The following is a 15,661-nucleotide window of genomic DNA, read 5'->3' as shown; positions in this document are numbered from 1 at the left end:
CTACAACGTAAAGGGAATAATAAGATTAATATTGTGATAACTTTGCTCATGTCAGACAAAAGGTTGGTTTACAGATATATGTAGAAGCTTGCCAATACCCTTAGAGGAGACTAATGACAGTGAAATATAAGAAACTCTAGGTATGATTTTTAAAGGGGCAGTAGGTTTTGCCATCACTATAAAAAAAAAAAGGTGTAGTTTTAGCTCAAGTTAGCTGACATATTAACAAACTTGAGGTAAAATCCTAGTGAAGACAAGGCAGTTTGTAGTTTTCACATGAGTTAACAGGTTGACTCAAAGATTAGGCTCCCCCATAGGCCTTAACTTGTGTGAAAACTACAAATTGTCTATTGGAGTCACTAGGATTTTACCTTGAATTAGTTAGCATGTGTTAGCAAACTCAAGGACACACCTTTTTTCACAGGGAAGATGAGGCCTCTGTGTCTTAGGTATCCAACTCCCATTGACTTTTAGTGGAAGTTGCGTGCCTGTCTGCCCTTTGTTCCTTTGAAAATCTTCCCTGTGTGATTATAAAAGTATTGGGGAGATGATAGTGGAAAGTCAAATCAAGTCTAAGCCAGTCTCATTAAAAATATACAAAACTAGAACATTTATTTTAGCTCTTTGATTTTAAAGTCTCTTTAATGTCGTCATTCTTTTAGAGCCCTTTATCTTGCAGAGAGAATGTAAGTATTTAAAGGCAGCGTACACCCTGTTGACCCACATATGGAAAAGTCCTTTGACAAACAGATCATCCCTTGCCTGCACAGTGGGAGGCAGGTCAGTTTCCTAAGCAGCACTATGTTTCCTAGTCCTGGATGTGAGAGTAGGGAGCATGTGGCCCAAGCAATGGGCAGGCTTGGGGACAAGGAGAACATTATGCAACACATCCTCCACATCCACAGTATGTAGCAGTGAATCTGTCTCATTGTGGAACCCCCTTTAAGGGAGCCAGGCCTGGTGCAAGATTTCCAGCAGATCCCTGGATATCCATAGGGCTTGGAAGTCGAACCCCAGACTCTTCCATGGTGGAGAAACTTTCATTTTCTGAAGGAAGAAATCAGAAGAAACCCCACAAAGGGAATCTTAAGGAGTTTTTCTCCCTTCTTGGCCCCCATCTAAGGCTTCTTTGGGTTTCTTGTTGCATTTGTTGTTCATTCTTCCAGTTTGTAAAAGGACCCCATTCTTCACTCTCAGTACAAACATTTCAATTACAACTCTTCACAAAATCCAAAGGACCAGGCTTCCAATGAGGATATTACACTTCACCATTTCCTTACAATTAATTCTCATTTTCTTCACATCCCCTTCGTCTGACAAGTTTTGATTTCTATGAAACAATTAGCTTTGAAAGCTAATTTACATAGGCACCAGCCTAACTGATATCCTTTCATTTATCATCCTCCACTGACTTAAACATGCACTCAGAAAGTGGGTCAGATTTTAGCAGTGCTTTCAGTTTAATATCAAAGTGCTATAATATCAGTTGCTAGTATTTCCCTGTTCGCTATGAACTTTCTGCTGTGTGCTTTTGAGTGTTCTATATTATTAATAGTCACTTCAATATTTAAATTTGCAGTGCTAGATCATATCCCAAAAAGGTCATGGGTGAATAATCTTGCAAGTTGTAGTTGTAAATGTCTGTGTAACTGCCAGAGCAACTAAACAATGCTTCAGGTGATACAATAGCAACAGCACAGGTGTGCTGGACTAACAGATCAGCTTGTTCTTTGCATTTTAACACATGGGCCTTTTTAATTAAAGAAATAGTATGTCCAGTTTGTATGCGCAAACGAAGCAGCAAAAATCCCCTGTAAGGCTTTGTACTTAAGCTATGAACTTATACAATTTTTATGGTTTTTTCAGGCTGATTTAAAGAGAGAGATATTTGTTATGGGTAAACCTCCTCGTAGCCCTGTGATGACTAAGAGATCCTGCAACTCACCTGTCAGAGGTCACAGCTATTCACACAGGGTATGGTACTGAATGCCCAGTGTGTGATGTCACCATTCTCCCCTAGTATAAGGAGTTTAAATAGCTAGTCTCCCTGTTCTTTGTTTGATAACATATGTTTGAATACTATCAGTACGCTGTGCTGCAATGCTGCTGTCAAACTACAAAAATGATTTGCATAAAATCATAATGAAATTCTTTGTGTACAGCACCTTATGTTACAGTTCTGTTGTATATTGTATCTCCACTGGATTGCCCAGTGTTCACAAAACATCAAAAATGACAGAATTCTATTTTTTTTTCAACTGTTTTCTAAATGGCTCCTCTTGTTTCAAAGCATTTCCAGATTATTAAAATGTCCTTTCTGATAGCCAAAAAAATCTAGACTTTATTGCATGTAATGTGGCTTCTGTAATGTGTTCAATATTCCTTGATTTTTTGCATTCATATTCTTCTTTTGAAAATATTTTGTTACGATAGCAATGTGTGCTGCACTGACTTGATATCATGTTTTCCCCAGCACTGCTATTTGCAACTGTGATTCTCTTCAGCGTTTCCTTTCGTAACAGTCAGTAACTACATCTATTGCATTTTATCTAAAGATCAAATTATTTACAGAGTGTACGTATTGGTCTTATATTATGTGCTCTAATATTCAAGAAGATTCTAAATGAAAATATAGTTTGTGTGTTATGCTTGTTTTTTTGGTTAGGACCAAAATGCTTTACACGTGTATCTTAACATTCAGTGCACTTTGTCTCAAAAGCATCTGAGACCGCTTTTGCCTCTTACTGTTGATAGCAGAATGGATTTGCAATGGAGCACAGAGATCTTTTGCTGTGCAGTTGCCCTTTGATTTTACGTTCGTCTCCCCCCGCTCTGGCTGCTACGTGTAGGGGAGATGTATTCTCCTCCCCCCACAAGATATTTGTGTTTCTCTAGTTTTGCTGGATTCTTGTTTCCCATTACAGTTGCCAACCCTCCCAGTTTGGCCAGCAGTCTCCCAGAATTGGGCTTGATATCCTAAAGGCTACAGAAGTCAATCCAGGAGCTTTTAGGCCACTAAAAGTCTGGCAGCGCAGCGGGGCTAAGGTAGACTCCCCCTACCTACCCTGGCGCCGTGCCACTCCTGGAAGCGGTGACATGTCCAGCAGCAGCTCCTGGGAGGAGGGACGGCCAGTGGATCTCTGCATGCTGCCCAAGCGCTGACTCCACAGCTCCCATGGGCCGGGAACGGGGAACCACGGCCAATGGGAGCTGCAGGGGCGGTGCCTACAGGCAGGGGCAGCACACAGAGCCGCCTGGCCGCCCGTGAGCCTCGGAGCTGCTGCCAGACATGCCACCCCCAAGGTAAGCACCAGCAAACCCCCCCCTTACCCTAGCCCCCTGCTCCAGCCCCATCCCGCACCCAACCTCCTGTCCCAGCCTGGTGAAAGTGAGTGAGGGTGGGTGAGCGGGAGCAGGGCCTCAGAAGGGGCAGGGGCGTGGCCTTGGGGAAGGAGCAGGGAAGAGTGTTTGGGTTTGTGCGATTAGCCAGTTGGCAACCCTATTTCCCATTGAAATGGTATGTACCAGAGACATCACAAAAAGACAAACCAGAAATTAGGTGGTAGGCGGCAGTGATATTGCTTGTTAGCAAGCAAATTAGGAGATAGATTCTATTCCCACTAAAGGTTTAGGTCCTATGTTACTCCGCATGATGGGATGCAAAAAACAGTAAAAGGATGCTATACTGGGTAGTATGTGTTGTGTATTCTTTATGGGCTTAATTCCCAGAACGAGGCACCCATAATTGCACACCTAATTTGCATGCTCAGTTACAATAAATGTGCCCTAATTGGCCATCAGCATGCCAAAATGCCTTACATGCAGACACATACATGCAAATGAGATGTGCAGTTGTGTATATGTTCGTGTACACAGTTGTGATTGTGCACTGTTGAAATTAAAGTCCTAAATCTTTTACTCCTACACAGGAGGCAACATGGTCTAATAAACTGAGCCATGGGATTGGAAGCTAGAAACTCTAAGTCCCTGTGTAACCCCAATCACTCTATTGCCTAAGGGTATGTCTGCACTGCAGTTAAAAACCTGCAGCTGGCCCACGCCAGCTGACTCAGGTTTGCAGGGCTTAGGCTGCTGGGCTGTTTGATTGCAGTGTAGACTTTTAGATTCGGACTAGAAACCAAGCTCTGGGACCCTCCCACCTTGCAGAGTTCTAGAGCCCAGGCTCCACCATGAGCCCGGAAGTCTACACTGCAATGAACAGTACCCCATCAGCCTGGGTTGTCATCCCAGCTCTGCTCCTGACCTGACATAGACTAGTCTCTGCTTAGCCTTTTTGTGTGTTTCTGCATCTAAACAATGGAGATCAAAGTCCCTATTTACCTTGCAAGGGCATTGTGATGCTTTATTAATTGTTTCTACAGTTCATAGAATATCGGGGTTGGAAGGGACCTTAGCAGGCCAATGCTCAAACCACTGAGCTATCCCTCCCCACAATTCTGTGAATATCTAAAGCATTATGTATTTGCTATGTACTATTATTTCTAATTAAGTTTGGAATGTAAAATTCTCTCTTGCCTTGAGTACCAATGCATTTTACATTCTGTCGTGTCAACGTTATTTGACTTCAGCAGTGATACTGTATTTAACAGGTTTCAGAGTAGCAGCCGTGTTAGTCTGTATTCGCAAAAAGAAAAGGAGGACTTGTGGCACCTAAGAGACTAACAAATTTATTTGAGCATAAGCTTTCGTGAGCTACAGCTCACTTCATAGTGTTGGAATTACATGGAGAAGACGACAGTAGTATTATGTTGCTTGACTCATTTCTTCCTCTTTTGGCATATGTTCAAGGTATTCAGTCATTTATAATATTGTTTTTAAGGATGTTACCCTTTATTGTTTGCAGAAAAAACGCTCAAACAAATAAGAAACAACCCATCAATCAGAGTTTAAAAGAGTGTATAGAGCCTGCCACTGGGATTCAAATCACATTCAAGGGTCTGAGGAAGGGCAGACAGAGCATAGAGCGGGAGCATGTGTTAAATCCAATCCTAATACCTGTTCCCATTTCTGCTTGATCAGTCAGATTTTGATGAGTGTTTACCAAAGTCAGATAATATGTTTTGTTTTATCATTTGAATTTCTCACCATTACATGGCAGAAAAACAAAGATACTTTAAGAATGTTTTATGCACATCACATAAATAAACAGGATTAATATCAGGAAGGACAGACAGACATGTAGGGCCAGATTTTCAATGGTATTTAGGCAATTAAATATGCACCTGAGTGCCTAGCAGGATTTTCAGAAGTCCTAAGTGCCTAATTCCTATGCCAGCTGCATCTTTAGGCAACTAAATACCTTTGAAAATCTGGCCCATAAACTCTATAAACATGAAATTGAGAATGTTTATAATGTTCTCTGCAATAAATTGTGTGCACTAATGTAAAAATAACCTTGTGTGCAACAATAACATTATGTGTAATTTTAGCCACATGAAAAACTGTGATGATTATAATGTGCAATTAGTAACCCTTAATCAAAATGTGGCTTAACTTGTTAGCTTCAGTATAAATCTGTATGTGTTCCACTCTAATATGTAGTGTTGCTAGCTGTCCATTTATTTTTTATGTTACGATTTTTGCACTGGGAGTGCTGCAAAATACTCAGACAGTCATGTGCCGAGCAACAAAGGAGAAAGTTGTCTAGAATCACATGACAGCTAGGGCCAAATTGGGCTGCAAAGGGAGTTTTGTCCAGTCTTCAACTATAAGGTAGACATGGAGTGGGGGCTTTGAAATGTGTTAAAGTGTCTGTAGAGGGAAGAATTTGTATTTATCCACCCAAGGTACAGAGGGCTCCTCAAGAAAAGGGAAAAAAAAAAAACCCACCACCTTTAAATAACAATTTTGTTTGAAATCTTGTATATATCAGTTGCTATTATGGATGCAATTGTCAAATCACAGGACGGATCATGTTTGCAAACTGGTTCAAGAGTGATAGACCATCATTTTACCTAACCTAAAAGCTTGCTTTAAAATGACCTAGTGATGCATGTTTAAAAAAAAATCAGATGGAAAAATTAGACATGGCTGTGAGGAAATTCTGTGAGAGGAGAACACTGAAGTAGTTTTGTTCTTATCTTTTTTTAAAAGAGGTGTGGCTGGCTGTCTCTCTCTGAACCCTTTAGTTTGATCTGCTTAGCTCTGGCAGCACTATTAGTAATGAATTAAGATTGAGCAGTTGTCAGTGTATAAAGCAGTGGTCACCAAGCAGTCAATAGCAATCGACTGGTCGATCCTGGAGACTCTCCCACTCAATCACGATCTCCAGCTGCTAAATGTACAGTGGTGCAGCCACTAAAGCAGGCTCCCTGCCTGCCCTCACCCCGCACTGCTCCCGGAAGAGGCCAGCATGCCCCCCGGCCCTGGGGGAGGAGCAGGGGTCACCATGCACCATTCCTTGCAAGCACTGCCCCCACAGCTCCCATTGGCTGGGAACTGGAACTGTGACCAATGAGAGCTGCGGGGGGCGGTTCCTGCAGAGAGGAGCAGTGTACAGAGCCACGTGCTTCCCCCAGGGGCTGCAGGGGCACGTTGGCCCTTTCCGGGAGTGGTGTGGGGCCGGGGCAGGTAGGGAGCCTGCCTTAACTCCGCTGCTTTGCCAACCGGGAGCCACCCAAGGTAAGTGCCGCCTGGCGGGAGCCCGCACCCCAGCCCTGAGCCCCCTCCTGCACACCGAACCCCCTCCTCCAGCCCTGAGCTCCCTCCCAGAGCCAGCACCCCATACCCCCGCCTGCACCCCAAAACTGTGCCCCAGCCCGGGGCCCCCTCCTGCACCCAAACTCCCTCCCAAAGCTTGTACCCCTCACTCCCTCCTGCACCCCAGAGCCCCCTCCCACATTCCAAACACCTGCCGCAGCCCGGTGAAAGTGAGTGAGTATGAGGGAGAGTGAGCGACTGAGTGAGCAGGGCGGATCCTCGGGGACGGAGCGGGGTAGATCCTGGGTTGCACTTAAAAGTGATCTTGTGCATAAAAAGGTTAGAGACCACTGGTATAAAACATAAGTAGCCTGTAAAAAGGGTGATCATGGTATAAAGTTTTTTTTAAGTTATTGAGGGAAACTTTGAATAGCATAAATTCTGAGTATTCGCTTTTAAACTTCTGGGCACTGTTCCTTAAAGGAGTACTCTTAAATTCATGATCCAGCAACTTAAGACAATTTAACATGCTGTCTGCCTGTTCTTATATGCAGCAAAGTGCATATGGATGGGAACCTCTCTAAGCACTTCCATTTTATGTCAAGAATTAGGATTTCCCTATGCTCCCTGCTAGTGTCAGATTTCTGTTGCCATTGTGATGAGGGATGCAATGGGAAATACCAGCTCCCAACACTGACAGGATCATTTAAACTTTTGACATGAATTCTTCCACAGAATGCACATATTAATCATCAGTAACTTTGGTGGGAGTTATACTCACTAGAAACGGATCCTACTCTTGATTGCGCAAACTCCAACTACACCCCAGGCTAACTGATCCCTTTGGCCATGGTGTGGAAGACTTGCAGGGGTTCTGTGCCCATTCTATAATTATAAATAGTCCCATATGGAAACTGACAGCAGTGAACTCTCTTGAACTTGTGCTATGTAGTTTGCTCACTCTGTTAGGAAGGATACCATCTCACCTACAGAGTCATCAGGAAGGCACTGTCTCCCATGGCTTTATTCCTTAGTGCCCCAGATGCTGTTATGTAGCTGTTGAGAGGCAGTAATCCTACCAGAATAAACATTTTTTGAGATAGAGTGACATCTTGTCACAGATTTCAGTGTTATTTGGCAATCACCTGTTATTAGAGACTATCCCACAGTATCCTTAAAACTACAATGTACCATTCTATTTCATCTTTATTAGAAGAACATCTTTAACAAGCACAAATTTGTGTTGGCCCCTTGAGTAGTCACTTCAGGTAGGCAGGTCCCTAATTAAGTAACGATTTATAGAAAGGAGACCACCTCTTGAATTTCATCAGGAGCAGCTGAGAAACCAGTGCAGTTCCAAAGCACAGAAGCAATGACATCATACTGTGTTTCTTCATTACTGCACGTAAACAAGACATTATGTTTTTCCCTATTTTAAGTTTCATCGTGACCTTCAAGAGTAACCTAAAATAAAGTGAACTGGAATAGTCAAACCTAGAGAAGACAAAAGTATGGACGAATATGATAAGGTCCATGACATCAAAAAAAGTCCATGAACACTTAATTCAATCATTCATAGGAGAATATGTGGTGTGAGTTATCTTTGGTACCTAGGTATCAAAGACCAGTTAAGGTTCCCAAAGTACTTCCAGACTGCAAATCTCTTTGGTGAGGGGAGGGGCAGCCTCCACTAATAGTGTAATCACAATCCTAGTTATTGCTTTCCTCTTACAACCAGCAGGTCCTCCATCTTTTATGGATTGAGTGTAATATGGATATAGATATAAACAAATGACTTTCTATTTTTTCATAACATGATGTGCTCTTTTTAGAAGTTACGGTTTTTCACTTGCAATATTAAAAGCATCTGTTACATAGTGGGGTGGTGCTAATTTAAAAAGGAAGGGAACTCTTAAAAGGTCATTGCACTGGAAATAGCTACCAACTTTTCCCTTCCAAACTAAAAATGTTATAATATTGACATAATTAGTTTGATTCTTCTAAAAGCATGTGTGTGCGTGTATACGGTATGTAGGAATAGTGTTTGTCTAGAGAAATCATAATGAATGGGTGCTCGTATTTCACTGTGAAGAATGATTTCTGGTTCCGGTTTTGTCTGAGAACACACTTCAGGCAAAGATTGTATAACAACAGGCGCTATTTCCACTGGAGTTTTGTGGGATCTCCCTGCACTGTTAGTGATATTTGAAAAAGCAGTCGGGCTCAACTCTGACCTTTTCCTTCAGCATGAGAAGATTTAGACTGGATAAATTAAAAGGTGTCTTTTTTTAATTTTTACTGTGTCCTTCAAAATAGTCTAGTCTTTAAACCTGTAAAAGTTCTAGAGCTTGCTCTTTTCTTTATCTTTTCAAACAGAACGTGTGTCATGCCAGTGTCCTACTTAGACTTAAATCAGGAATAATTTTAAACCTTTATTACAGTTCAAATCATTTCATTACAGCCACCGCGCCCTGTGTTTGCTCATGAAAACATACACAGTGGGGGGGAACCGTAAGTATATTTCTTATCTACTTAACCAGAGATATAACACTGGCACTTGAGGAAGGGGAACAATAGCCAGCATATCTTCCAAGGAATCAGTAAACTACCTAGTAGAATCATGGGATAACACGGTTATCCAGATAATGTCGGAAGACATCCAAGAAAGCCCTGATGGCAAAACTGAGTTATGAAGGTATATTATCTCACAAATTAAAATAAATGTACTATAGCATAGTTACTCACAAAAACTCCTATATTTCTCCATGTTTTACAGTTAAAGATGGAAATTAATTTAAAAACCAGTTTGTGGTCATTTTGTGGTTCCATCACTTTTAGACTTCTTGAGCAGAATGCCAATTATAAAGATTTAATAATAATTCAGCTTGCCTGCTACACTGGCCCTGAACTATCTCCTGTAAATTATTGTTTATCAAGGGATCCTTCAGGATTAGAAAAGTGAGCAAAATGTAGGAAGTGAATAAAGTGATAACAAGAATGCTCTATCACATCTTACAGGGGAACTTGGCATGAGCAAGTGATAAAACTAGATAAAGAGTAAAATTTTCAAAAGCATCTAAGTAACTTAGGCTCTTAAGTTCAGTTTTCAAAAGTGACTTAGGCACTCTGGTCCTGATCCAAAGCCCAGTTGAGTCAATAGGAGTTTTTCTGTTGACTTCAAAAAGAGCTTTGAATCAGGCCCAAGTAGCCTAAGTCTCACTGACTTGAAATGAAATGAGACTTAAGCCCCAAAGTCCCACATTTTTACAAGTATTTAGGTGCCTAAAGATGTGCACAGACACCTATTGGGTTTTTATAAGTGCCAGGGCACCTAACTCCCATTTAATTCTGTTCAGGCAGATCATTATTCCATTAGTTGGCTATTTCTAGCACTGATTTATAGACCCCCACCACCAGAAGAATTAATCGCCCAGTTTGGAATTCCTTGAAGCAAATGGGAATTTTGTGTGGATGATGAGTGCCTAAAACTTCCTCCAACCTAAGAGCCAGATTATAGCTCAGCATAAGGGAAAATAAAAACCTACACACATGCTGCTGTGTAGCATCCCTGCATTTCTACTGTACGCCAAAGGGGAAAGCTGTATGCTCAGCCCTGCATGGATGGACAGGGAATGGACAAAGAAGTATAGTGGAATGTGGGGGGATCTTGACTATACCCCCACAGTATGCCAACTGGCACAGTAAGAGTTGTTGTAATCTGCTACTGGGGTGGGCCATTAGGAGACTATTCCTCTTCCTGAAGAAAGAAAGGAATTCCATCCCTGAGATGCTCCTCAGCTGCTGCAACTACATGTGACTCCTTGAACAGGACTGTTGTATAAGCAGTATCTAGCCCTAGTAACTTAATACACTATTCTTTCACCTCTAACACAGGCACTGAAAGAAAATGAGTTTGGTGGTCTCATTTCTCTTGCCATTTATCCATCACACACACCATCGCATAACTGAAAGGCCAGGATTGAAAAAGTAGAGAGTACTGTAAGGTAGAAATGCGAGAGAATGAAAGACATTTGTGAAAGCTAGCACAATTTGTCCTACATACTGCCTGATTCAAGCCATCACATGCATGACAACTAAATTCACTCATATATGTAAAATAAGAAATTAACCAGGTGAAATGTCTAATGTTCCACCCCCTCCTTGTATGTAACTGCAACTAGCCTTTTGCCTTCCTTTTAGCGTCTCATTTCTGCCAGGGATATACCGTACTTTTTTCCTTTTTATCCCTTCCTTTTCTCTCCCACTTTCTCCATTTCCATCTATTTTTATTTTATCTGTCCAGCCTCTGAGGCTGCTCTAACTTACACTGAGGGCCAGACCCAGAATCCAGGAGGAGCAAAGGGGACATACACCACAGGAGGAAGTGAGAGAAGTTAGTTATTCTCCTAAGATATTGGGACCAGCATCTTACTTTCCTCTTCCCCCCACACATTGTTTTACTCTTTTCCCCCTCCCCTTTAGGCCATGGCTACCGCACCACTATCTTTCTCAAAAGCCTCTCCCTCGGGGTCTCTCCCCTTCTCAGAATAGAGTTGAGAGGAGTTGTGCATTAGCGTCTTCAGTTACATTGCGTAGCAGTATGAATCCCACTGTAAACAATTTAGTAATCTCACGTGAGTTGTCTTTTACATAAACTATGCTGTGTATTCCAGTCTGGACCTGGTCCCATATGTACTTATACAGGCAAAAGTTTCCTGCATTGCTGTTTTCCAATATGCAGTGTTGTAGTTTTTAGTGGAGTATATTACTTTAAAAGTTAATTTAAATGTTTGACAAGCTCCTCTAGCTAAGTAAAGGTGAAAAGAACTTATTTTTTTTAAAACACACTGTTTGTCCTGTTTAAGGTTTCAGGCTCTATATAACTATACTCCTAGGAACGAAGATGAACTGGAGCTGAGAGAGGGAGATATCATTGATGTGATGGAAAAGTGTGATGATGGATGGTTTGTGGGTATGTTTTATTTTGGTTGGTTGGTTTTTTTAAAAATTTGAGAAATATTTGCTGCCCTCATAGTTTGCTTATATTTAGATAATTGTATAATTTGATGTGTTCTAAGTGGCAAATTGATTGTAATTTGTCACGCATCATAACCCTGATTATGCTGAAGTCTTTGGGGACTGGCCTGACCCAAAGCCCTCTGAAGTCAATAGGTAGCTTCCCACTTATTTAATGAAGAGCACTATCATGCAGCCCTCACCTAGACTGAGTGGAATGTACTCACGTAATTATCCATAGATTTCAATGGGACTACTCGTGTAAGCAAGTATTACTCTCTGTGAGTAAGGGTTTAACTGTCCTGCTAATCCTAAATTATCTTGGAAATCCTACAGACCTGCTGATGACATCCACCCTTATGCCAGATTATTTCACTACAATTAATATTGTTAAATATCTTTCAAGGGTACTAGCTCAATATTTTAATATGTTAAAATTAACACAAATTATAATCTGGATACACATAATTGAAATAAAATAACATAACTATGCCTCTTGTAGTTGCTTTTCCTGTGCTTATATTGAACAGTTTATGACTGGGAAATGTAATTCATCAAGCTATGCAATGCAAAGGGTCAGTTTGGCTTTCTACAAGCATAAAAAGTCTCTCCTGTCCTAATATTTGTAGTGCTAATGAAATTTCATAAACTGAAAAAAGGCCACGCATGCATAGTGATTACTTACTGTTACTGCCATCTTTCATTTATTACTTCTACTTTCAGGAACCTCAAGAAGAACCAAATTCTTTGGTACTTTCCCTGGAAACTATGTCAAGAGGCTGTGATTTTTTTCCCCTACTTATTTATGCTGCATCTCTGCAACACATCTGCATAAAGCTGCTAGAAAACATGCTACAACAGGCCTTCTGTTTTCTTGCTTTGCAGTCTCAAATAAAGGTCATCTAGTTCATCATCATCCCCATCCTCATCTGCCAAACCGTTCCAGCCGTATTACAGCAACAACTAAAGTGTGTGAATAACTAAGTTTTTATGAAACAAGAGGAATTGTTTCAACATTTTAAGTACTTTCTCCTGTTTTCCTGCTTTAGTTCCTTCCCTCCCCTCCCCACCCCCATTAGAAACAAAAGAATAGGAAACCCTTGATGGAAGGTACACAGGTGAATCTCCATGGGAAAACCGGCATTGTTCGGGACATTTGTGGTACTAGCATTAAATGCTATGCAAAAAATTTGATTCTCAGCTTCCACCTGGTACAAAGAGAAAGTTGCCATTTACTTTTTAAAAAAACTAAAAAGTTGTTTGAGTGTCCACTTTCTTTTTAGCTTGGCAGCCTATGTTGCTTTCCATTTGCTGTATCACAAGTTTGCCTATTCTACTGGTTTACGATATATGACAATTATAATATAGATTTTTTTTTGCCTGCACTTATACAGTGTAACATATGCACAGTGATTGTAAAATTTCAAGGAAGAGTAGTTAAAATGGGGAAACTGCAAGTGTGTTGGATGGGTGTGACTGTATTAGTTAAATCTCATTTTTTTCAAATAAGCTATAGTGCTTTCTGTTAAAACTAAAGAAGTGCAAGAGGCATGAAATCTTGAGAGTTTGTGGATAATGATGAGACGAGCTACGAAGATAGACGACAATAGCAAACTACTGATGTCTAACGTTACATGACTGCATCTAAATTTGTTATAATAATCAGCAACATGAAATTTGAGAGGTTAGTGCTTTTATTTATAAGATGAAGTTACAGAACAAAAATAAACAGTGTTAGTGCAAAGTTGTATTCTAACATAGCCACCTGAAAAAATATGCACAAATTTACTGATTTTATTTCACTATATATATATGTATACGTTAACAAAATCTGAATTATGCATTCTTGTTTAGGAATATAGTACACACAAAAACAAAGTCACAACTATTAAAACTGATACATTTTAGTATTTTTTTCTGAATGAAACAAATATCTGAACACACCATTCTTTTTCCTTAGGTAAGCAAAAATAATATATGAAATTATGAAACAGGATGATAATGACTGTGGCTTTATACAAAACAATTCAAATTAGGTTTCTTCAGCACCTTATAGATGGCAAAAGCTTCTATTGCATTTTTCTGGTGGTAAAGGGTTGATCTTATCACTATGTAAGTAGTCTAGCATTTTGTACTTTTTTGTACAGAACCATTTTGGTGTTGATTTAAAAAAAAAAATCAGAGTTCCTCATTTGATCTTTGCCCTTTTCATAATACAGAACATCTTCAATGCATTTTTATTTACTTGCCACTCTTACCATAAGCACACCTGGATAGTGCAATTCTGTAAAATAGCATTTTATGCAAAATTTTATTAATGGTTTTACTAGCCAAATCTAAATGTACATATGACTTTATTACAGAAAAATGTCATTAAGACAAAGGTAAAGAAACATCTTTGTGCAGCATACCTTTATTACTGCAAATTTCATGGCAAAAGCTTTATATTTCAAAGGCTTTCCATTTTAATTTAGATCTGCATGCAGCTTTGCTGTGAGATTCATACCGATCTTTGATGCCATTTATGATGGAAGACTTAAATATCTGTTGCCTGTGATATTTAAAAAAGTACGGTTTCTACTCTGTAACTGATTTTTAAAAATACAAGTTTTTCATACCTGGCTTTCAGGTAATTGACTTTGCTTATAAGAATTTAAAGGGTGTCTGTGTTTTTTCTTGAATAGACTTCTAATAAATTCTGCTTGGAGTACACTTCAGCTTTTTTCTCTGTTATTTACACCATCACATATTTTTACCCTTAGTTCCTTTGTATTTGAACTAAAATGAACCCAGCTTTATCTGGGGACACAATCGCAGAGATTTGTCTGCCACCAAACGTAGGATTTGTTGTCAATTTAAGTAATCCTACACTTTCAGAACCAGACACATTAGATTTAAAAAAAGACAAAAACAGCACTACTTCACTCAGATAGCTTTCCTCTGATGTTAGTTATGTATAGCAGTCTTGTTCCACACTGGTACTTCAGATAAGTTACATTATGGAATTTGCCAGCTTTTAATGTCCTTTACTCATATTAATATCTCCTAAAATATTTGCTTCCAGAAGGAATTTTCAGGAATGACATTTCTGTACCAAAAGTGCTAGTCTTCTGGGACTGTGCTGCCATTCCCAGAACTACCTGTACCTCTGAGGAGACGCTGGTGTAAGGGGATACAAAAACAACCGTGTAAACCCTTAACATTGGCCAAAGTCCCTACATTTAATTCCTTTCCCTAACTTAGATGAGCCAAAACCATGCCAATCCTGTAAAATGAAAAAACACCATAGTAATTTTACTTAAAGATGACAAAATTATAAATAAAGTTGGTTGGGCCCCCACGAAGCTACACTGGCTCAGGCTTCAGCCCCGGCTGATGGGGTTCAGGGACCTGGGTTTCAGCCCCATGCGGTGGGGCTTCGGCGTTCTGCCCTGGGCCCCAGCGAGTCTAATGCTGGCCCTCCGGAACCCTGGTTGAGAACTACTGTACTATAGCACCTATGTTGACACAGCTATGCCAACGTAGTCCCCTAGCATAGACACAGTGTATGGCAACAGAAGCACGCTTCTGTTGTGGGAATAAGTTTTATGTGCAGACCAACTCAAAGCCTACAGTAGGAACACTTTACCAGTATGGGAATACCGGTAGGTTCTACACTACCAGCAAAGCGCTCCTAGTGTAGACACAGCTCTACTGACAAAGCTGGGCTTTGTACCAGTATAGTAAAACCACCCCTTACCAGCAAAACAAGCTATTTGGGTAAAAAGCAGAGTTTGCCAGTATCACTGCATCCATCCCACAGACCTCTGCAGGCATAGCAATGTCAGTCAGGAATTACACTACTGACCAACATTGCTATGCCCCCAGAAATTTGTAGTGGAGACCTGGCCTGACCATTTCCACTGGGAACAGCAATCACCTTGAACTGAAGACGTATGAATTGCTCCCACCTCAACACAATGTAAGTAGTCCTATTGACAAATCT

General features: G+C 40.5%; 1 protein-coding gene across 32 annotated transcripts in view; it reads left to right on the top strand.

Moving 5' to 3' along the window:
- The window catches only part of SORBS2 (sorbin and SH3 domain containing 2), a 450,872-nt gene extending 436,484 nt beyond the window's left edge, over window positions 1–14,388 (top strand). For 28 of the 32 annotated variants that reach the window (XM_073341803.1, XM_073341830.1, XM_073341822.1 and 25 more), the window contains 4 exons: window positions 9,122–9,171; window positions 11,526–11,632; window positions 12,400–13,360; window positions 13,637–14,388. In XM_073341803.1, the coding sequence (XP_073197904.1) occupies window positions 9,122–9,171; window positions 11,526–11,632; window positions 12,400–12,461 (219 nt within the window). In that variant the 3' untranslated portion in view covers window positions 12,462–13,360; window positions 13,637–14,388. Of the gene's footprint in view, window positions 1–9,121; window positions 9,172–11,525; window positions 11,633–12,399; window positions 13,361–13,636 lie in introns of those variants that run through there. The other 4 variants (XM_073341805.1, XM_073341808.1, XM_073341806.1 and 1 more) reach the window with 4 other exon arrangements.
- Window positions 14,389–15,661: the final 1,273 nt, after the last annotated feature.

This window comes from Lepidochelys kempii, chromosome 4, assembly GCF_965140265.1.
Source record: "Lepidochelys kempii isolate rLepKem1 chromosome 4, rLepKem1.hap2, whole genome shotgun sequence".
In the NCBI taxonomy this organism is placed as follows: domain Eukaryota; kingdom Metazoa; phylum Chordata; order Testudines; family Cheloniidae; genus Lepidochelys; species Lepidochelys kempii.
The sequence above is the reverse complement of the archived record's forward strand: the minus strand, read 5'-3'. Positions and strand labels throughout refer to the sequence as shown.